Source organism: Galeopterus variegatus, unplaced genomic scaffold, assembly GCF_000696425.1.
Source record: "Galeopterus variegatus unplaced genomic scaffold, G_variegatus-3.0.2 Scaffold2393, whole genome shotgun sequence".
Taxonomy (NCBI): domain Eukaryota; kingdom Metazoa; phylum Chordata; class Mammalia; order Dermoptera; family Cynocephalidae; genus Galeopterus; species Galeopterus variegatus.
The window spans coordinates 56,652-78,385 of NW_007728504.1; the positions used below are offsets into that span (position 1 = coordinate 56,652).

Genomic DNA, 21,734 nt, shown 5'->3' on the forward strand with positions numbered 1-21,734 from the left:
TGAGCCACGGGCTGGCCCTTCATAGATGCTTTGAGGACTAAAAACAGCATAACACACAAAGGATGTCAGCAAAGATAACTGTCTACATGTGTACACTTCTGGGTAATTGAAAGGAAGTAGCAGGTCTCCAAAATCCAGGCCCCTGTCTTCAGATAGGACTTGAACATCAGCCATGATTAGTGTTATATTTGCAGGACTCCTCCTGAGGGAGAAAAAGCCCCACAATTTGCCTTTCCCAGCTGTTCAGGTGCTGGTCAGCTTAGGAACTGGTCTTGTGTGGCCTCTCCTTTGTAGGGCTCGGAAGGGCCATGTGGTCACAGAGGTTCCTTCCAGCCCTAACATCTTCTGGGTCTGTGATGGCAGCTGAGTGGTACAGGTGTTCAGAGCAGGGAGACATTATCATGGTGCATTAGTCAGGGTTCTTGAGAGAAACAGAACCAACAGGATGTGTGTATATATGAGAGGTTCATTTTAAGGGATTGGCTTGCATGATTATGAGGGTTTGATAAATCCAAAGTCTGCAGGCTGGTGGGCTGGAGACCTGGGAGGAGGTGCAGTTTGAGTCCCCAGGCAGCCTGCTGGCACAATTCCTTCTTGCTCAGGGGAGGTCAGTCTTTGTTCTCACAAGGCCTTCAATTGATTGGATAAGGCTTTATTCAGAGTCCACCGATTTAAATGTTAATCTTGTCTGAAAAACACCTTTACAGAAACATCCAGGATAATGTTTGACCAAGTATCTGGGTGCAGCCAAGTTCACATAAAATTAAGCATCACACATGGTGTCTATACAACAGGTAAGATTTAATAGGAGTCAAATGCAGACAGGCTGGGAAGAAAGATTCCAGGAAATGATGGCAGGCGCTGCTGCATGAGGTGGGTGGGGCAGGAAGCTGTAGGCTCTATGAGTGGGTGGTGGGGACAGAGCTGGGAGAGGAAAGTAGGGAGGAATGTGGAGGGCCTGTATTTTTACCCCAAGACTATGGACTTGATCCTGTGCCCTATTGGGGGGTGGGGTGATGAAAGCTGTGCTCCAGGAGGATCAACAGACAGGCAGAGAGGCTGGATAAGAGGCCACTGCAGTGGTCCAGTGTGTCATAAAGAAGCAATGAACGAGAGAAACTGGTGCTTGGGGGCTCTGGTGTGAGATCTGTGTGGGTGTCTTCTGGAGCCGAGAAGAACTTGACCACCAGCCAGGGTCTCCCAAAGCCGAAGTTGATGACAGATGTGAAGATTCTCCCCAGCACAGAAATGCCTTTGCAGCTGGAAGCAGGCAGGGAGTGTGTGAGGGGCTGGGGAGTGGCAGCTGCAAGGAGGGGGTTTGGGGACAGTCAAGACCCAGGGTTCAAGGAGAAACATCAGGGTCGCTTTGTTTGGATTTTGTCTAAGCAAGGTGATTAGGAACTCTGAGTGGAAACTTTAGGAGCAAGAATGCTTTGAAACCCTGACTTCACGTCTCAAACAGCCTCTGTGGAGACTTAAAATACCCTCTTCCCATAAGAGCTGTATGGCAAATGCATACTTCCACAATTCATCACTACCAGCAAGGCACAGTGGTCAGGCTCACGTCCCTCCCTCAGCACACACACACCACACATGAGGACTTTGATCCCTTCCTTCTTTACAGTCTTGAGTGTACCATGTTTCATCTGAACTTGGGCTGAGCCAGGCAACAGGGAAAGCCAAAAGTAAAGAAGGTCGTGTTGATTTTGCCTAGTGTGGGCGTCTCAGGATCACGATGGGCTGCTAAGCCGCTCTGTTCTGCCACCTGACTCTTCAGGGACCTGAGTTGGGGTAACCTTGTGGGTTGTGGTTACCACAGTGCACTGTGGGAGCCTGTACCCCGGGGTGGAGGACGTAGGGCCGGTGCGTGCCCAGGGAGGGGTCTGCACCTTCCTCCCCATCTTTCAGCCCGTGACCTCTCTCTCCGTCTCTCTCCCTCAGAGACGGGCGGAGGAGCCCAGCCCGGGACCCCAGGATGATCCTTGCCTGCAGAGACAGCCCCCAGAACGGGAACGTGAGTGACTCTTCCAGCGGGGAGTCCAGCAGCGGGCAGTGGCCGAGGCGGGGCACCTCCCCGTCACACGTCCGCTTTGAGGACGAGTCAGCCCGCGAAGCCGAGGTCCGCTACCTGGAGCGGCTGCAGCAGCGCCGGCAACAGTGCCAGGGGCTGCGCACGGCGCTGCCGGCCGCGGGCCAGGGCCCCCTGCGCTCCAAGCCCGACCTCGCCCACTACATCAACGGGGGCGTCCGGCTCCCGGACGCGGGGCAGGGGGTGCTCCACAGGCCTGCAGGTGGCCTGGGCCGCAGGGGCCTCCCGCTGCCGCTGCCCCGTGCGGGCGGCGAGAGAAAGTGCAGAGCCTGTGGCAGCTGTATCGAGGACCGCCACCCTGCCGAGGGGAAGGAGGTCCAAGCTGCCTGTGGGATGGGGGGGCTGCTGGTGGGGCCCCATAGCTCCCCCCTCCGCCTCCTCCCTGCCGAGTCAGGGCCCCACACGGAATGGATCCGGGAAACACACATCGGAGACACCACGCGCCCTGAGGAGGTGGACTCCGCCCTGGACAGCACCGACACATCGGACAGCTGCAGGACCGACAGTGAGGAGGCAGGGACCGCTCAGCCCAGCAGGGCATGCGGCCGGAGCCCAGGCAGCAGCCCCCGACTGCGGGGCTCCAGGCCTGGAGGAGGCGGCAGGTGGCCCAGGAAGGCTGAAGTGGAGCTGCCCCGGGGCCTTCCAGCCCCCCATCACCTGCCTGGGGTTGATGATGTGGAGGTGGGAGATGAGGTGAAAGGTGGCAGAGGACACACGCCTGAGGGGACGCTGTTTCTGAGAGAAGATACTGTCCCTAACCCTCCTGCCTTGGAATCTAAGAGGGCTTCTGTGAAGTCACAGCGGCAGCCTGGATCAGATTTGGGAAACCACTGGGCTCACCCTGTGGATTCCCTGGCTCCGTGCAGGACAGCCTATGCCACAACCTCTTCCACGAAGCTTGGGCCCTCGGGGTCAGGCAGACCAGCCCAGGTTATAGAAAGCCCTGAGTCTCTGGAAGTTGACTCCACCTCCTCCCAGCAACAGAACCATGCAGAGCCCTCTGCCCCCCACCAAGCCCAGCAGCCAGCTGCTTCCATCTCCTGTGAAGGTTGGGTGCCAACCCCTCCCTCTTCTAGGAAAACCACCTCACCTCTGTCTCACAGGAAGGCAGCCTTGGCCGGACCCTGCAGAACGGGTGACCGAGGACAGCCTGTGGACATCTCCCTGCCTCCTTCAGGAAGTATGGTTCTCAGGACCTGTGAGCTCACCCCACCACAGACCCAGCCCTGCAGCCCCCAAGTCAGACACCCACTGCTGGCCCTGTCCACCAACAACTGCAACAACAGCATGCCTCAGGGGCTGCAGGAGTCCTGGGGAGGAGCTATCCATGAGGGAAGAGTGGAGAGGAGCCCCTGCAGCCAGGAGCTCAAGCCGCCCCCAGAGAACAGCCGAGATGGTAAGGGATTGCCAGTGGTTCTTGCCCAGTCCCAGGCCTAGGGCAGTCCTAGAGAAGGGGCCCAGGCCAGGTCTGTGATTCAGCAGGCATTCAGTCTTCACTTACCTCTCCTAATAGTCAGATGACATAGCCACTTCCTGCAGCTCTTGAGAGCCACTCAGGGCAACGACAGTGTCAGGGGAGCTGGTGGAGTCTGTGTGCTGGATGCAGGATTTAACATCAGCCTGGAGGCAGATTACCCAATTTCCCCTGGTGGAGGCAGAACTGGAGGAAGGCAGTGGTGCTGCCCTCTTACTGCTGGGAACCCTGAGGTGTGTACAGAGCTCTGAGCTCTGTGGCTGCTGGAGGCCTGGGCTATAGGGGAATTTTACTCCTGACAGCAGAAGAAGCAGCAGCTCCAGGATTTACTATGTGCTTAGAGCAGTAAATGTCCAGTAATCACATGGCTGAGGCCCTGCCCCTTCAACATCTTCATTTCATTTCATTCACTCACTCATTTGTTCAGTATTGACCGAGCACCTGTTACATTCCAGGCACTGTGAGAATGCGTAAGTGAATGACTTCAGTGGGAGTCCTGCCCTTGAGGCTTTCCATGGCCAGGCAGACAAGCTGTCTGGAGGGCACAGTGATGGGGGCAGAGCTCCTGCAGGTGTGCTAGGGGTTCTCTGGCACCTGAGCCCTCCTGACCCCAGCCCTGCTGGGTAAGCTGGTAGATCTCAACAGGAAGGCTGCTGAAGGGTGTACTCTCTGCCCTTGGAAGGGGTCCTCATGTTGTGGGCAAACCCAGGCTGACAGCAGGCTCAGGCTCTGATCCCCAACCTTGTGATCCCAGGTGACTGGCTCGGCTGCTCACTTTAGGCAGAGATAACAGGCTCACCACACACATTCTTGCTTCAATGTGCTCATGGCTCTGATAGCCCTGGGGCTGGGATGGCTCAAGAGGGATCCGGAGCTTGGAAACAGAGTAGAGGAAGAGAGGGCAGAGGGTTGACAGACCATAATGACCTTAGTGAGGATGGGGCTGCCAAGTCCCCCCATTGCACATGGAGACACACTTTCCCCATCCCTTCCTTGCTCCCACAAGCCTTGAGGAAATGGGCCTCACCCTGTGGTCCCTCTCACCCCATGCTGAGCCGTGGCTCTCTTCCCTGGGGTGGGCTCCAGGTGGGCTGCTGGCTTGCCCCTAACCACTTCCTGCAGGCCTTCTATTCTCAGACCTGGTGGCCATTTTGGGCAGCCCGGGCTTCACCTCCTTGAGGCCTGGAGCAGAGAGTGGCGTGAAGCTCCTCTCGTTAGCTTGGAGGCCCTGAGCAAGTCACTTACTCCCTCAGCGCTCCAGTCTGCTCTGTAAAGTGAGGACAGTGATGGGACCTATCTCCTGGAAACCCATGGAATCCTCTCTGTAGCAGGTTTAACTCACTGCCTAGCACGTAATAGATGCTCCGAAATGGTGGCTGTTGTTAAAGCTCTTAGAAATCACCGCTGACAAGACTGTGTTTCATCCCAGGAATACTAAATTTTCCCCCGCTCCCAGTTATGCTCCTTGATATATGAGGGACATGACTTCCATAGTCAACACCATTTAGCGAACATGTTTTACTAATCTACTGTCTGGGGTTACGGCAGTCAGCAAGACCCAGTCCCTGTCCTCAAATAGTTTCCAGTCTGGAGGACACTCACTGAGGCCCCCTCAGCCATGACTATCTAAGAGGTGGCCCTGCCTGCACCTGCTGCTCTCTGGGGTCTCTCCACTGCTCTCCGGGGCTCCCACCTCTCTCTAGCTTCCTCTCACTCTCCTGCCTCTGTTGTTGGGAATGTCGCTTTCCCCTTCTGTGACCTGTGGGGCTGGGGCAGTCTGACACGGGAGAGATGCTGTGGTTGTTGCAGGACTCCAGGACTTTCTTGGCTCAGCAGACATTGTCACTGTCAACTCCACGGGCTTCACCCTCTCCCTGGCCTCCGAGGAGCCAGAGTCCAGCCAGGAGCCAGAGGGAGGCCTGCAGAGGACAGAGTTGAGTTTCGGAGGGCATGCGCCATACCGGTAAGTGACAGGAGCAAGAGCCCTGGCCGCAGGAGAGGGTGGGGGTGGGAATGGGAATGTGGGGTGGGGAAGGAGGCCCCGTGCAGTGGTAGCGTGACTGACCTCCCTGCGCCCAGATCCTGGGAGGGTTTCTAGACTTTGTCCAAGCCTGACACCCCGAATGCTCCTTTCCCAATTCTTTTCGGTCTGTACCTGATTATTCCTTCACTAAATGTCCACTGGACAGCCTCAAGTTCCAGGCGCTGTGCTGGGCACTGGGGCAAGCTGACAGTCCCTGCCCTCAGGGTGCTTCCTGTCTGAGAGGACTTGCTCTGACTCTGGGCTTGAAAACAACCAGATGCTGAGGAACCTGAGCCCAACGTTCACATTTTCACTCTCTCCTCTAGTTCTGAGGGTCTTAGTCCTTGCCCTGGGACCTCCTTGGCATGACCTCAAAGCCTTGGTGTGCCCAGTGCTCTGGCCAGGGCCTTCTTGTCCCTGCTACACACTGTGCCTGGTGACCACACCCAGCCCAAGGCCTCACATGCCACCCGAAACCAGCTCCATCTCCAGCCCCCTGTGCTCTCTAGAACTGCAGATCTGTGCATCTCGTTTCTCCTGGACATCTCCGCTAGGGTGTCTGGTGGGCCCTCAAACAAAAACGCAACACCTGCTCCTCCCACATCCCTTCCTGGCAGTCACACCGCCGTCCACACAGTGCTGAAGCCTGAACCTGGGTGTGAGCGCGGCTGCTCCCTCTTCCTTCTCACCCGCTCTGCTCCCGCCAACCCCCGTCGGTCCCCTCCTACTCAGGAGCTCCCTCTCGCCCTTTCCCCTGGTGCGTGCTGTGTTATTCCCTTGCTGTGCACCTCTAGTGCCCTGCTTGCCCCCTGCCTTCACTCTTGCCCCACAATAACTTCACATAATTGTCATGGACATCTTTTTAAAACTTAAGTTAAATGATGTCATTTTCCTGCTTAAAACCCCACGAAGTTTCTCCTCTCACTTGGAATAGAATTCAAACCCCTATGGTGGCCTGCCTGTCTGACCTCATCCTTGTCCCTACCTATGTGCAAGCCCTAATGGCCTGGCCCCTTTATGTGCTTGAACACACAGAGCTTCCTCCTGCCCTGGGGCCGAGGTGCCGGCTGTGCCCTGCACCAGGCATACTCTCCTCCAGGCTTGGCAGCTCTGGCTTCTTGCCATGTAGCTCTTAGTTTAAAGATCTTGGAGAGACCTTCCCTGGCCACTCTAGTTAAAACAAATGCCTGGCCCCACTCTACTTCACCTTGCCCTGCACCAGGCATACTCTCCTCCAGGCTTGGCAGCTCTGGCTTCTTGCCATGTAGCTCTTAGTTTAAAGATCATTGTCTCGGAGAGACCTTCCCTGGCCACTCTAGTTAAAACAAATGCCTGGCCCCACTCTACTTCACCTTACACGCCAGTCACGGATGGCTTTTCTCCTTTGTTTATAAGCTCTTGAGAGCAAAGACCTTGTCTGTCTTGTATACCACATACCCCAGACCTAAAAGAAGCTGGCAATAGTAGGTTCTTAAGAAATATTGAAAGAAAGAATGAATGAGTGAGTGATTGGGTGGACCCATAGCTGCGTGTTATGGCAGGGGGCTTGCCTGAGCTATCCTCCCTAAAAGCTACCCAAGCAGAGCAGAAGTCCACTTGGCCTTCCGTTCTGCAGCCGGTTGTCAGTCCCTGGCCCCAGATGGGCCAAAGGCACTGCTGCAGGCCCATCTGGGGACCATGGGACTCTAGGGTGCAGTCTATACTTGCCTCCCTCCTTGGCCCTCCCCTGCCCACCTCATGTCCACCCTTGTGTTGCAGAGCATCACCAGGGGCCATTGCAGGACCTGGCCCACCCTCAGCTGCCCCTTCTGACAGGAACAAGAAAAGGAGCAGCAGCATCGCCTCTGCCCTGGGGCTGAAAAAGTTCTTCTCAGCCTTGGGCCAGAGTGCCCGGCCCAAGCTGGGCAAGTCCCGCAGCTACAGCGTGGAGCAGCTGCAGCCTGCTGCGCCTGGCCTGGCTTCCCACGCCAGAGCCCCGTCATTGCAATCCCTACATCTGGTGAGTCCTGAGAGCCCCAGCCAAGGGGTTGTGAGGCCAGTGGTGGTGCAGCCACATTGGCATGACAGGTGAAAGGAGAGGAGTGCTGAGGATGCCTCCCAAGGAGCCCAAAGTAGAGAAAGGGAAGCTGCTGGCATCCCCATAGGTGACCTGTGAAACTCGGGTTCCCCTGGACACCGCGTGAGTAGGCAGCATCCCACACTTCTGTTCTTCAACCCAGCTGCCAAGCCTGGGCTCATCCTAGACCCCTCCCTCTCCCTCTCCCTTAACTTAGCCACCTCTGCTAAGTCCTGGAGAATCGATGGCCTGGTTATTCTGGAAATTTCTCCATGGCCACAGTGACTGTCTTAGTCCAGGCACTAATCATTTCATACCTGGCCTACCTCCACAGCCTCTTGACTGGCCTCTCTGCCGTGGTCTTTCTCCAAGTGGCTTCCAGAGTGGTCCTGCTAACATGCAAATCTGGCCATCATACCCCCTTGCTGAATATCTGTCACTGGTCCCTTATCACCCTCAGGATAAAGTTCAGGCCACTTGGCACTGCCAGAGGGTTTCTGTGATCTGTCTGCCTCCATCTCTCATCACTCTCCTCTCAGCACTCTTGACCCCAGGTATACTTGACCTCCTTGCAGCTCTATAATCAGATCACACACTGTCTGACTTTGAATCTTCACCTGAAATGTTTCTCCCACCTTTCCCAGCACGAACATCTGCTCATCCTCCAAGACTTCAGGGATGCCCCCCTCAGGAAGCCATTTCCAACAGTTTTTGGGGTTGAGCTGGGGCCTCCGCTATGTGCCCCGTCTCACCCTGTGCTCCCTCCTTCCCAGAAGAACTTGTCACTGTGGTGTTTTACTTGATTTTTGTCTTTCCCCTCACTGGAGAGTGCATTCTTTGGGGGAACACCACTTGATCTTTACGTTCCCAATACTTCTTACAATGGCTACTACAGTGTCCATATTCAGTACACACTGAATGAATGAATGAGTGCGAGCGTGCAGGGCAGCTAGCTGAAGCTCTCCCTCCCCATGTGCTGGAGTGTTAGCAAACCAACAGAAGCACACTAACTCTCAAGCAGGCGGCTGAAAACCCCGTCCCGTTCCAGGGAGGTTTCAGGTGTATGTTTCTCTCCTGGGCAGAATGAAGTAGAAGACTGTGGTTTGGAGCATTGGAGCCTTTCATCTCAGCCTGCAGTAGGGAAGACAGTGCAGGATGAGTGACAGTCCCACTGTTTGTCTTTCACCAAGGACAGTTACTAGTACGTGGTTAGTGCTCAATAAATATTTGCCAGTTGGGTAGATAGAAGGCAAAGACATGGAAGCAGAGATTGGAAGCTGGGAGAAAAGCAGCAGCAGTGACATTGTGCTCCAGGAATTTGCTTTTCTCATAAAGTTAGATCTGTCCATGTGTGTCCGCGCTGTGGCACCCAGATCTGTTGCCATCAGAACGTCTGTCTCTGTGAGCAGCTCAAGGGAAACAACAATGCTGTTACTCTAATAGGGAGGTTTATTGGCAATTTAAGCCAAGTGGGTGAAGATAGAAAGTAGACTGGCCAAAAAAGGTAGGAGGAAAAAAGCAAAGAGGACTGAGCAGTAGGAAAAAAGTTTCAGGAACTGAGAAAAAGGAAATTTTCAAGGAAAGAAAGAAGATAAAAAGAATCTGTCTCACCCAGAAGTATTTATGACCGACCTCAGGGTGAGAGGTCACTTCTGTTAGCATGCTGTGCTGCCCAGCGTGTGCTTGGTGACAGGGTGGTGGATACTGTTCCAGATGCCCTGCTCTCCCCCCAGACCACGCTACCGCTCCCACGTCCTCCAGTCTTCCTCCCACGTCTTCCCCCGGCCTCTGAGCCTGCACCTGGGAGGCTCTCTTTCCTTCTCCCCTCCCCACTTTCCCTGGGAAACTCCTGCAGGCCCTCCAGATCTGAGTTAAACATGACTTCTCCCAGGAAGCCTTCTCAAGCTTGGATACAAGGTCAGGCCCCTCTCGTCATCTTCTTGACACTGTGCCTTACCTCTTCAGAGCACTTCTTGGTCCATGTGGGCTGCTGTAACAAAATTCCATAACACGAGTAGCTTAGAAACCACAGAAATGTATTTCTCACTGTCCTAAAGACTGGAAGCCCAAGATCAAGGCACTGGCAGATTCAGTGTCTAATGAGGGCCACGGGCAGCTTTCTTTTTCTTTTTTTTTTTTTTTCTCAGTAGCATGCAGGCCACACCCTTGCTGCCATGATTTAGAAAATGTTTTTCCAGGGGCCAGCCGGTGGCGCACTGCTACAGTGCGCCACTTGGGAGCACGGCGGCGCTCCCGCTGAGGGTTCGGATCCCACATACAGACCGGCCGCTCACTGGCTGAGCGAGGTGCGAGCACAACACCAAGGGTTGCGATCCCGTTGCTGGTCCCGGTCCGGTACGGGCGTGACACTGAAGGTTGCGATCCGTTGCCGGTCACAAAAAAAGACAAAAAGGAAAAAAAAAAAGAAAATGTTTTTCCAGAATCACCACTTTGGGGAGACTTGATCTGTCCCCATGCTTTGATCTCAACTGCCTTTGGACCACAAGATGTTTTTCCAGAATTGCCACTTTGGGGAGACTTGATCTGTCCCCATGCTTTGATCTCAACTGCCTTTGGACCACAAGACAGTGGGACGGGGCAGCACCAGCAGCGGTGGTGTGGAGCAGTCACATGGGGGCACCTGTCTCTGGCCACGCCCTCCCACCTCTTCTGCACTGGGAGGGAGAGTTTCTCTGCTGCCTGGGCACCTTGAATCGAACAGTGCTCCACCTGCTGGACCCTGATCCCCAGGATTTTCTTTGAAAGCTTCAGAGACAGTAGCTTCCACTCTTCACTTGACTCTCGAAAGGTTTATATTTCCATGTGTCCCCAATCTTCTTTTTTGGATGATCGAGAAACAGTACCTTTAAGTCCTTATGCAGCGCATGTCCAACTAGAATTCCACCCTTCAGTGTTTCTGCCACTTTCTTCTGAACAAATTCATGTTGTTCTTCCTGCTGGAGGCTCTTGGGTTTCCCACTGAGTACTGTCCTGTGGCCCATCAGGGATTCATTTGGCTTGACACACTTGTCACACGTGCACTTCCCATCCTGTTTGCAGTGGGCACGGGTGGCAATGCTCCTCCCCAGGGCCACACCCGCCGTCTCCTGCTCCACGGCCAGGGCTTTTGTCCACCTGCTGCAGGCTCGCATTTCACCAGGGCGATGCTGCTTTCACCTGACCCAGCTGTTTTCTTGCCATCTTGGCTGCCTCTGGGCCTGTGGTAGCTTCGATATCTGCTGGGTCAACATCATCACACCCCATGTCTTTCCTGCTGGGCAGGGCCGCAGCTGGCTCCTTAGCTTTCTGCTTCTTATGCTTAATGTCCCCTCGTTTCTTAAAAATGTCACCACTTGTCCTTTTCCTGGCTCCTTTCTCATTGTGCACTGCTCTGCTGGCCTTTGTGTGAGGTGCTGGCACCCTCTTTGTCTTAGATCCTGAAGGTGGCCTCTTGGGCTTTTTCTGCTGGAATCTCGTCTCCCTCTGCTGTATCTGAGACCTCTTCTCTGTTTTGCTGGGTAATTTCAGGCTGCTTTCTGGAGCCCATCTGACACATAACGAGAGGCTTTTCTGGGGCCTGTGACTTTTGTTTCAGCAGCTCTTGCAGTGCCTTCCAGTTTTGAGAAAAGTCTTGTGGTGCCTTTGAAGGTCTCACCATGACAACGCCAAGGTTACTTCCTGGTTTCTTGCTTACTTCTCGTGCTTTGTTTTTCCAGAACTTCTTGTTTTTCTTGAATGAGCTTTTCAAGCCCTGGCTTAGCCCAGGGTTGCTTGGGGAGTGCTCAGAAGTTGAGACCTTCTCTTTCACCATCCTGGCACCATCCAAGGTCCCTGGGGCCTGACACCAGAGGGTGGCCCCAGAGCCCTGCCCCTGCCAGCTCCGAACTCACCTGCCGGAAGGACACGGGCCCCAGCAGCTTTCTTTGCACTGTCACCTCGCCTTGTAGAAGAGGCAAAGGATCTCTCTGGGGCCTCTTTTGTAAGGACACTAATCCCAAACAAGAGGGCTCCACCCTCATGACCTAATCACCTCCCAAAGGCCCCACCTCCTTGGTGATTAGGCTTCAACATGTGAGTTCTGGGGGGACACAGACATTCAGAGCACAGCAACACGGATTCCAAATGTAATAAATAACAGGTGTCGTGTTTTTTAAAAGTTTGCTCCTCCTTGCCTCTGTCTCCACCAGCCTACCCCCCACCTTCAGAATTGCCTCCTCATTGGGTCCTTTTCTAGAACACAGATCCAATCTTGTCACTCTTACTAACATCACTCAGTAGCTCCTGTGAAGGGCACTGAGGACCTTCCAGGTCTAGCCCTGGTTCTGGCCTGTCTCCCACAACTTCTGCTGCCTCCCCTCCCAGACCATGTGTGTGTTCCAGCCAGACTCGCCCATCTCTCCGTGCTTTTGCACATTTTCCTTCTGCCTGGAGCGCTCTCACCTCTCTCTTCTCCTGGACAGCTCTTGCTTCAAGTCTCCCTCATGTGTCAGCTCCTCCAGTGTCCCTAGACCTCCTAAGCCAAAGTCCCTCTCTCTGGTTCCCTGTATGTCATCTGTACTTCTAACCTGGCACCACAATGTGCACCTAGAGCTTTTAACCCATCTGTGCTCATCTCTGCCCCCATTGTTTTGTGCACTCCTTGAGCCATCTTTGTCCTGTCCGTCTTATTATGCACAATTGCACAATGTCTTCAGGTACATACTTAGATAAAAAGTTTTGAATGGAAGCAATCATAAAAGGGATGCTAAAGAATCACAAATAATACTTAAGATTTTAACCCTAAAACTGTATTTATTATTCTAAAGTTAATTTGCTTTCACTTTTTTCTTAATCAGTGAGAAAATTCGATTTTCTTAATCAATAAGATAATTAGTATTATAGTACTAAGTTGTTACTTCGCTAAAATTGAAAAATAACAAGCCTTGAAGCTTCAGATGGCCTGTGTAGGCCCATCTCCTTGAGTAAGTTCTGGTGATTACTGTTGAGCATTTGCAGGTAATGAGACAAGCTTACGCTTTCTTAGAGGGCCCTTACGTTCATGGTGGGGGCCAAGTCTTCTGTTAGCCACTTCCCCGGTAGCTTTTCTCACCTGCAGTCTTACATTGCACTAGGTCACACCCTCTCATCGGAAAGCTGCCTCCTTTCAGAACCTCCATTCTCTGCTGAGTGGCAAGGGGGACCGGTCCAACCTCTACCTGGTAGGAGGGCCAGGGGACCACAGTGCAGCTGGCAGGTAAGAGTGGCACAAATGGTTTCGAGGTTGAGCTCAGAGAATGGCCAGTGAAGCCATATGCTTAACTCCTTCCTGCCTCAGCATCATGGCCCTGAGCTGGGTCCCTTGAAGAGAAAGGCAGGCAGGCTCCCGGTGCCTCCCCCTCGGCAAGGCTTATGTTTGGAGACACAAGGTGCACTTGCCTTGTGTGGTCCACCTCAGAAAAGGCGTGGGGTTGCTGGAGGGGTAGTTGGCAGGTTTGAGTCCTCTGTCCTTCTGCTCTCTGATGACATCTTGAAATGAGAATGCTCAGTTTCCTTAGCACAGCTGAAGATCCAATTAAACACCCAGAGACAGAGACCCCCAAAGAGGCCTTGACCTGAGACCTGCCTGGGGAAATACCTCCCTCTTTGAGGAGGACCTCTAGGGCTATTCTGACCAGGGGCTCTATGGATGGACTTCAGGGGGTCCATTAACTATTGGAAATTTTATATAAAATTATGGCTTTTATCAGATTCTCACAGAGGTCTCTGTACCCATCAAATTTGGAAATCACTGCACCAGGGGTGAGGAGCTTTCTGGTTCTGCAGCAGGCTCTGAGGAGCCCAGGACAGCTGTGGGAACTGGCCAGTCTTGGCCCTGGTAGGTTCTTTCTGCGGGTTGAGGTCAGTGGACCTCAACTTCCAGCACCAGACTCTTCAGTCCGAGAAGCATCAGTCATCGTTAAGCAGGGAAAGGCTGGGCCCCAGTGCCATCCCTCTCTGCCCTCACTGTGTCTCTGGTCCCCTTGCAGGCCAGCCAAGGCCCCACCCCGGCGTGCCCTCAGTGTGGAGGACGTGGGGGCCCCCAGCCTGGCCCGCGCAGTGGGCCGCGTGGTGGAGGTGTTCCCAGACGGCACCAGCCAGCTGCAGCTGCAGCGCCTCCCAGAGGGCACTTTCGGCTTCTGTGTGGCCTCTGGGAATGGGCGCAGGGACTCAGGTAGGCCCCTTCCCCTTCCTAGGCCCCACAGCCCTGGGGGCCTTAGAAAACCACAAGCAGTGCTTTGCTGCTGTGGTCAGAGGCTTTTTCTGTTCCTTGGCTGAGCTGTGGAGCTCTATGAATTCAGAAAGCCTCTCAACTAAAGGACTAGATCTCTCCCCTCAGGGGGGCCTTCAGATTGTCAAGGGCCCCTAGGAGTCTGCACCTGCAGCGCCTTTGCCCTGGGCACCAGCGGCTGCGGGAGGGCGTGGGCTTGCTGGAGGGGGAGAGCTGGCGGACTTACTCCATTGCCCCTTCTGTCTGATGACATGAGATCAGAATCTTGAAGGCCATCTTTTCAGAGGAGAGCCAGAAGGAAATTGTCTGTGCTTGCCGGTTCTCAGCGGCCCCTTTGATATAGCTGATGTATTTAAATAGTTCCCTTCCTCCAGCTGCTGCCTATGTCTGGGCATGTGGAGAGTGTCTGCCTGTCTGTGCCTCCCTCCACGCCTCTTCCTCGAGGCTGGCTTTTGAGGGTGATGATCAGATGGATCTTGGCCCCAGACCCCTGGCTGGGTCGCCCGCTGAGTCTTGATTTAACACTGGCAAGGGTAGTGATGAGCTCTGCCCAGCTCTCTGCCCAGCTCTCAGGCTTTCAGGGCAATGGAACTTGCCCAGGCCTTTCCCCAAGGTCTGTGGTCTAGAATGCACGTCAGGGCGAGGCACCTGGATAAGATGAGTAGGGAAGGAAGACAGGTATGCTGGGGGTGGGGAAGGAGGAGAGAGGAAGGAAGCAGAGAGAAAGGGAGGGACAGACACAGACACACTCAGAAACCTGCTGCGCTGGGCTCTGCTGAGGAGGGATTAGTCTCATGCTTTGATCTCCCAGGTCAAAGTTGTTTAGCCTGGAAAAAGATCTGCCTGCTACCAAATTTGCAGACATGAGTTTTTGCATCTGTACCATCATTCGTAGTTTCAGCAGATATATATTGAGCACCTACTGTGTGTTATAGATACTGGGGATATGGCAGTAAATGGCACAGACAAAATCCCCATCCTTATGAATATACATTCCAGTGAGGGAGCTAGACTAAATCTACAAAATTTCACTCTTTTCTACATTATGTGTTATATATGTCAGATAGAGAAAAGTACTAAGACAGAAACACAGATGAAGCAGGTGTGCAGACACTAGTGTAGACAGGAGGGTGGGGCAGCTTTTCTGAGATGACACTTGAGCAGAGATATGGATGGAGTAAGGAAGGAGCCATGTGGGTGTCTGGGGGAAGGGCATCCAGGCAGAGTGAACAGCAGGTGCAAAGGCCCTGGGGTCAAGGGAGGAGGGGAGGAGCTTGGCTTATGGTCGGAACTGCAAGGAGGTCAGGCTGGACATCGTGGAGTGGCGAGGGGGAGGGAGGAGCTAAGCTCAGAAAGGCGGCAGAGCCATGCCATTGGAAGGGGCTTCAGCTTTCACGTGAGCGAGATGGCAGCATGGGAGGGCTGACAGCAGAGGACTGGCATGCTCCGATTTACACTTGTAACAGGGCCACTGGCTGCTGCATTGAGAATAGCCCCTGGGAGGACAAAGGTGGACTCAGAGGCCAGTTTGAGAGCTATCTTAGTAATCCAGGAGAGACACAATGGTGACTTGAACTAGGGGTGGCCATGGAGATGGTGAGAACAGGTTGGATCCTGGTTGATGCGAAGGTAGCTTTGACTGAGTTTGCAGACGGACTGAACATGAGCATGAGAAGAAGAGAGGACAGGTCTCTCCCCACTCTGGACCTCAGGAGGGTGCAATGCCTGTCCTCGTGGGGAGATATTAGTGAACATAGACTGATCATCGTGAAGCACTCCACGGGCTGTCAGCCACTCTGCCTTCCCCGGCAGCCTCCCCTCCCGTTAGAGGAGGGGAGACAGGCCCTCCCAGACAGGCCACGTGAAGTCAGGGAGTTAGCCAACATGGCACGTTTGCATCCCACCACCTCTGCTGGCTGTGTGAGGGGACTTACCATCTCTGAGCCTCAGTTCCCTAATCTGTGGGATGAGGATAATAAAACCTATCTGGAAGAGTCATAAGGAGCATTCAGTAAGGTACACAGAAGAGTGCCTAGTGCTTTTCTTCCCTTCCTTCTTCATGAAGAGAAGGTATATTTGGGGAACAGAGCCCCAGACGGGGACCAGTGTGACCTATATTTATCTGTTGGTGTGAGATCATACACAACAGGGCATTGTAATGTGCCCTCAGCCTCCCCACAAGTCCCTTTTGGCCTCTTTGTAGGCAGCGGGAGCCTCTCCTTGTCACCTGTCATGCAGTGCTGATGGGCAGGGGTCTCTCATGACCAAGGGCTCCCCAGGTACCCCTCACCTGGCCCAGTGCGAGCTCTTCCCTGCCCCGCCAGGTGGTGCCCTGCTCCTGCTGCTACCGCTGGCCGCAGGGATCCCCGCGCACACGAAGTGTGGCTGGTGCAGGTGCCTCCTTGCCACGGGCCATCCTTCAGCATCCAAGGGTTGCTTCTCCTGGGCCTGGTTTGCGCCCCTTGCTAAAATGTCAGGCTGCCGCTATTAAATTGCTGGCTGCCCGATCAGATTTTATACAAGCCTGTGAGAAAGTAGGCTTTGCCTGCTGCTTCTAATTGGATACAACACTGATATCACACATCCTTAACGAGGGCCATTTCCAGCAGACAATAAATGCCGACAATAGCAATCTCTCTGTCATATCTTGTTGTGATTTTCAGTTGCAAAACCTACCCGAGAATCTCCCCCAAAATGGCTAGAGTGATGTCAGTGTCTGGTCTAGCTCTGGCTGCATTCTTTGGGTTTTATCATTTTATCCCCATCTGCATCTCCTGCTGTACATTCGACATCTCATCCCAGGGCCCCTCCTTACCTGTCCTCTCCTCATGCCACCAACACATAGACAGGCAGGTCAGGCACATGGCTAAAATACCAGATAGAGAAGGTAAAAGGTAGGGCAAGGGCTGAGAGAAAAAGCCTTGGGTGGCCAAGATGAAGGATGGATCTTGGCAGGGAGAGACTGAGCCTTGCAGCAAAGGACCAAGAAGCAATGAAAGGGACAGAGAATGTGTACAAAGATTGGATTTGCTAAACTCAGAGCTATAAACCTTCAGTGCTTCGGTGAAGGAGGAAGAGATATCAATGCACGCTCAACCCCAAATTTCAGAGGGTGGGCTCTAAAAAACCAGAAGCTGGGCTGCACAGAGCTCTTACGGGGCTGGGTGGACCAGAGAGAGGACTTCCCACTAGTCCACGACGTGGTAAATGGTTTCAAGCCAGAGACTGAGGAACCAGACAAGATCCTTAATAGGAATTCTAGGAAAAGGAAGTGATGACAGTAACGTGTGGGCAGTTGCTTAGCCCGGGCTGGGGAGCAGTGAGGTTGTTCAAGGCTGTGCTAAGCGGCCAGTGAATCCCACCGGCGCTGTCAGCTGCACGAGGTGCAAACCCAGCCCGCAGCCCTCCAGCGAGCTCAGACCCCTGTGTTCACCCAGCACGGCGTGTGGGCAGTGAGGCTCCAGCTCTCTCCACAGGAGCCTGTGCCTCATTTAATCTCTCAGATGGGAGCAGCTGAAGGGGACTTTGGAAGGTTCCCAGCTATAGTTGAGGTGAGCAGGGCTCCCTCAGCTGGACTCTGAGCTGCATGGCCTGGAAAAGCCAGGGGAAGGCAGCCCAGCCAGCACCCGCCCCACAGATGTGGGCTCCCCAGAGCTGGACCCTGGAAGGAAGCAGAGAAGCAGCTTCCCCCAGGCCTGCCCTTGGTACCTTCCAGACCCAGGGAATGATCACACTGGCCAGGCAGGGCCTTTTCAGGATGATGGGGGGATGTGGGGATGTGGGGAGGTGGTGAAGAGGAGAATGAGCCTCCAAATCCCAAGTCAGTAGCCACATCTGAGGACGACTGAGGCCAGGGCTGGGCCTAGACAGTGCTGTGAAGCAAAGCAGGCTAGGATTGGCCTTGACCACTCTCCCATCACCATGCCTTTATGCTAGGCCTAGACTATGTGAGGGCAGCAACTGGGTGGTATTTATGAATCCCACCTAGCACAGTGCCAGGTATCTAGTAGGTACTTTTCTTAATTTTTAAAAATTATTTTCTTCACTATTCTAAAATAAGAGCTCCTCTCAGAAAAAGGTGAGATTAGCTCACTCACACTGGAGTATAAATGAATGACGACAGCTTAAAGCGTCATTTGCACTAGGGGTATTTCCACCTTACAAGAGGAGAGGGAGAGACGACGTTACACCATGGAGGAGGTGCACGATGTCCATGCGTGAAGCCTGCTGTGGCTGAGGGGAGCCGTGCGGGGTATGGAGAAGTGCCCTAGGTGAGCACCTGCTCCCCCTCCAGCACAAACAGCACCAGCTCTTCAGCTTTCCTCAGAGATGCATGTCTTCCATTTGGGTTTCATTTGGTCAATTCTCCTGTTTTCCTTTGCAGGATTCTACGTGCAGGAGATGGTGGACTTGAGCACGGCCAAACTGTACTCGGGGCTGCTGGGGGTGGGGGACGAGATCCTCGAGGTGAATGGGGCCAAGGTTGCAAGGCTGGGCTTGGCACACATTAAGGAGCTCCTGGCTCACTCGGAGAGCTTGTCAATCCGTGTCCTGAGGCAGAGGCCTGTCCCACGGTGACCCAGAAGTGTGGTTGCCTGTACTGTCACACCTTTGGAAGCCCTAAACTGCCCCGGGGGGGTTGGCTGGGAATGCTCTGCACAAAGCTGCTTTGTCCACCAAAAACCCAGATCGTGGTGGCATCTAACCCCTCGGGCTATGGCAGGGCTTCTATGATTGGCTACTCAAGGGAGTGCAAGCAGACTGTATGTGTATATTGTTTAAGCCACTAATTTATGCAGAACTGGGGAGAGAAACTCGGGGTCTCCTTTGTTCCTGGTGGTGTCAACATCCACTTGCTCCTTTGTTGGCAGGGAGGTCAGTGGGCCTCACCTCCAGGTCCCTCTCCCTTCCAAAGGCTCCCCTCACCTCCAGCACCCCAGAAATCTAGAAAGTGCTTGGCCATGTTGGCTTTGAGCCCTTCCCTTTTTCAGTCACGTTCCTCCCTGCTCCTATTCGCCACCTTTGCTCTTCTTTGAGGAATGAGTAGTGTCCTGGAGTAATAGCCTTACAGCCATTGACCATATGTTCCAAAGCAAAAATTGGGATGTGTGGGCTGACAAGTTTTATGCCCTTTTGGGTGTGAAAACATCTGGGAGATATTATCTGGTAGCCAGAATTTTATAAAGAATTTCTAGGAAATTTTTATGATACAGAAAGTCGAAGGGAAAAAAATGAAGTCAAGTCCAATTTCAGGGAAGTGCAGCTGGGGTAGCCAGGATCTAGCCAGTGGGACTGGCCAGCCCAGCCCCCCCACCACCCTGCCCTCTGCCTCTGCCAGCTGGAGGCTGGCCTCCAGCTCAATTCTCCTGTCCAGCTTGGAGACAGGGCTGCAGCCTGTGCCCGACTGTCCCCCAGCACACGCTGTGCCCAGACCTCCCTGGCAGCAGCTGTGGGTGGGCAGGTGGGCAGCAGGGAGGCCGGGGGGAGCAGAGGATGGGCCTGAACATTGCCCAGAAGGTTGGGACTCTTCAGGAGTGGATGGCCATGTGTCAGTCTTAAATTATTAAAAATCAGCGCTGAAGTGTCTCCCACTCTGAGTTGCTAGATTCTAGGCTGGATACTCACTCAACCTTTACTGCCAAGGGCCGGGATGGGAGGGGGCGGGAGGGGCGCGGGCATGCCACAGGGGAAGGCTGGGAGGCCCTGGGTCAGGGTTATAGCCAGTGTGGCTGCAGAAGCCTCCAGAGACAGGCCTTTGGTTGGAAGAGAGCCCTGGGCAAGCCGATGATCAGGAGAGAATGGAGCTAAGGGGCCGAGACTCGGTGCCACTGAGGAGTACAGCAGGCAGCTCGGGGCTGCTTTAGAATTTGCTGGGGAGCCAGCAGCATAAAAAAGAAAACAGCCTTCAGCAGAACTGGATTTAAATGTGTCATGGGCAGCTGTCAGGCAAGGAGGACAGTGAGGGAGGCACGTGGCTTGAGGAAGAGGCAGCGGGGCTGTGGGGAAGCAATCCTGTGGAGCGGACGGGGGTGTGTCCTCCTGGCAGCCTTGGCCGCAGGCGCCAGTTAAAACCCCTCTTCATTACAGCCCTGGAGGTGGGGCGAGGAGGGGCCCACCTGGGGACGGGACGGAGGAGTGAGGCGGCCCCAGCAGGTGTGCAGAGGGGCCAGTGGGACAAGAGCTCGGCTTCAGGCTGTGAAGAGGGTGCTGGGACATCCCAGAGACCAACCTAGGGCCCCCCAAAGTGTAGAAACAGGCCCATAGCAGGAAACTACAAGTGCAGCTCTTGTACCTGGCCTTGAGGTCACAAAACAAGAAATTTCACATTGAAAAAAGCTTCTAGGGGCAAAAGGCACCTCTGTTCTCTGTATGGCAGGGATGACTTTCCTTCCCAGCTGGGAGGAAGTGGAAATGGGGGGTGCTGGGGCTGGATGGGGACAGGAAAACATCTCAGGAGTATCGGACGTCTGCATCTATTTAACCTACCAGGTGGTGGGCCAGGCTCTTGACCTGTCTTATTTGGTCCTTAAAGTAGCCCTGCCAAGTGTGTCTCCTGATTCTCTTCATTTTACATAGACGGGTAACCAAGTTCAGTGACAATGACAGGGCCCTCAAATACTGCCCGTCTGACTTGCCCGTTCCCCTTCCTGATTCTCTCTTCATTTTACATAGACGGGGAACCAAGTTCAGTGACAATGACAGGGCCCTCAAATACTGCCCGTCTGACTTGCCCGTTCCCCCTTCCCCCAGTCCTCCCATGCCAGAAAAGGCTTGACGGACAGGGAAAGGGAGGGAGGCGCCCTGGGCAGTGGAGGTGCCCCAGTCTCCGGAGTGTGCCCTGATCCCAAGAAGGCGAATGTGCCCCTTCCAGGCATCCCAGCTCCTCCCTGGGGTAAAATGATGCTGGGGACCCTGATGTGTGGATGGGCGAGGCCTGGGGTTCTCCAGCCTCCTGTCTGACCTTGGCCATCTGCTCTTCTCCAGGCAGCTACTGACCTAGAAAGCCTGGTCCAGCCCTCAGTGGTCACAAACTGGACCGTCAGAACCTTCTTACCGAGAATCCAGTTTATTAATCAGGAGCCAGGCCTGTGCCAGGCAGGAGCTTCGGACATGAGAAAGACGCTCAAACGCAACAGGCCACAGGCTGGGGGAGGCACACGAACGGTGCCTGGGGCGTGCAGCCGGAGGGACGGTTCCTGGTGTAGCCTCGTGTGGGGAGCCTGGGCGAAGAGCCGGGAGCCGGTCAGTGCTCCCAAGGAGGGTTTTGCAAAATGAGCAGGAACTTTCAGCAAGGGCGAGGGCGCTCAACACAGAAAACAGCATGTGCCAAGGTGCGGGTTTCCGCGTGCCCAATCTATGCCCCTCCCGCGGTTCACGGAAGGCACCTGGCCTTGGGACTCCACGGAACAGAAAGTGGTACCAACGCTGGCCTCAGACATGTCAATCTCCTTGGGGGGAGCGAGGGAAGACAATTTCAGAAGCCACCAGCAGAAACGGAGAGCTCCGGGCGCGTCCCGGGCGGGCGCCTGCTTTGGCCTCCCTTTTTCAGGGGCACCTCGGCGCAGGGGCCGGCGGCAGGCGAGAGCGCGTCGGCTGCCTCGGAAAGGAGGGCCGAGGTCTGTCGCGGACCCTGCGGCCAAGAGGCGACTGTGCGAACGGCAGCCGCCCTCGCTCGGGCCTCCCGTGACCCCGGCCCTCCAGAAGCAATTTTGCTGCGCCGCTCCTGCCACCTGCAAATCGGGGCGGCAGCGCGGGCTGCGGGCTGGGCCGGAGGCGGCGCGTTCCTACGGCCCGGGCTGCTGTGCACCCGCAGGCTCCGTGCGAGCTGCGCCTTCCCGGCCGCGC

At 54.6% G+C, this 21,734-nt stretch overlaps 1 protein-coding gene and 1 pseudogene across 1 annotated transcript in view; one reads left to right on the forward strand and one right to left on the reverse strand.

Moving 5' to 3' along the window:
* KIAA1614 (KIAA1614 ortholog) overlaps positions 1 to 18,467 on the forward strand; it is a 38,363-nt gene extending 19,896 nt beyond the window's left edge. The window contains exons 5-10 of the mRNA XM_008581557.1: positions 1,942 to 3,502; positions 5,381 to 5,526; positions 7,345 to 7,585; positions 12,754 to 12,875; positions 13,648 to 13,832; positions 18,274 to 18,467. Of these exons, the coding sequence (XP_008579779.1) occupies positions 1,942 to 3,502; positions 5,381 to 5,526; positions 7,345 to 7,585; positions 12,754 to 12,875; positions 13,648 to 13,832; positions 18,274 to 18,467 (2,449 nt within the window). The remainder of the gene's footprint in view (positions 1 to 1,941; positions 3,503 to 5,380; positions 5,527 to 7,344; positions 7,586 to 12,753; positions 12,876 to 13,647; positions 13,833 to 18,273) is intronic.
* Positions 8,764 to 11,369, reverse strand: LOC103597688 (annotated as a pseudogene).
* Positions 18,468 to 21,734: the final 3,267 nt, after the last annotated feature.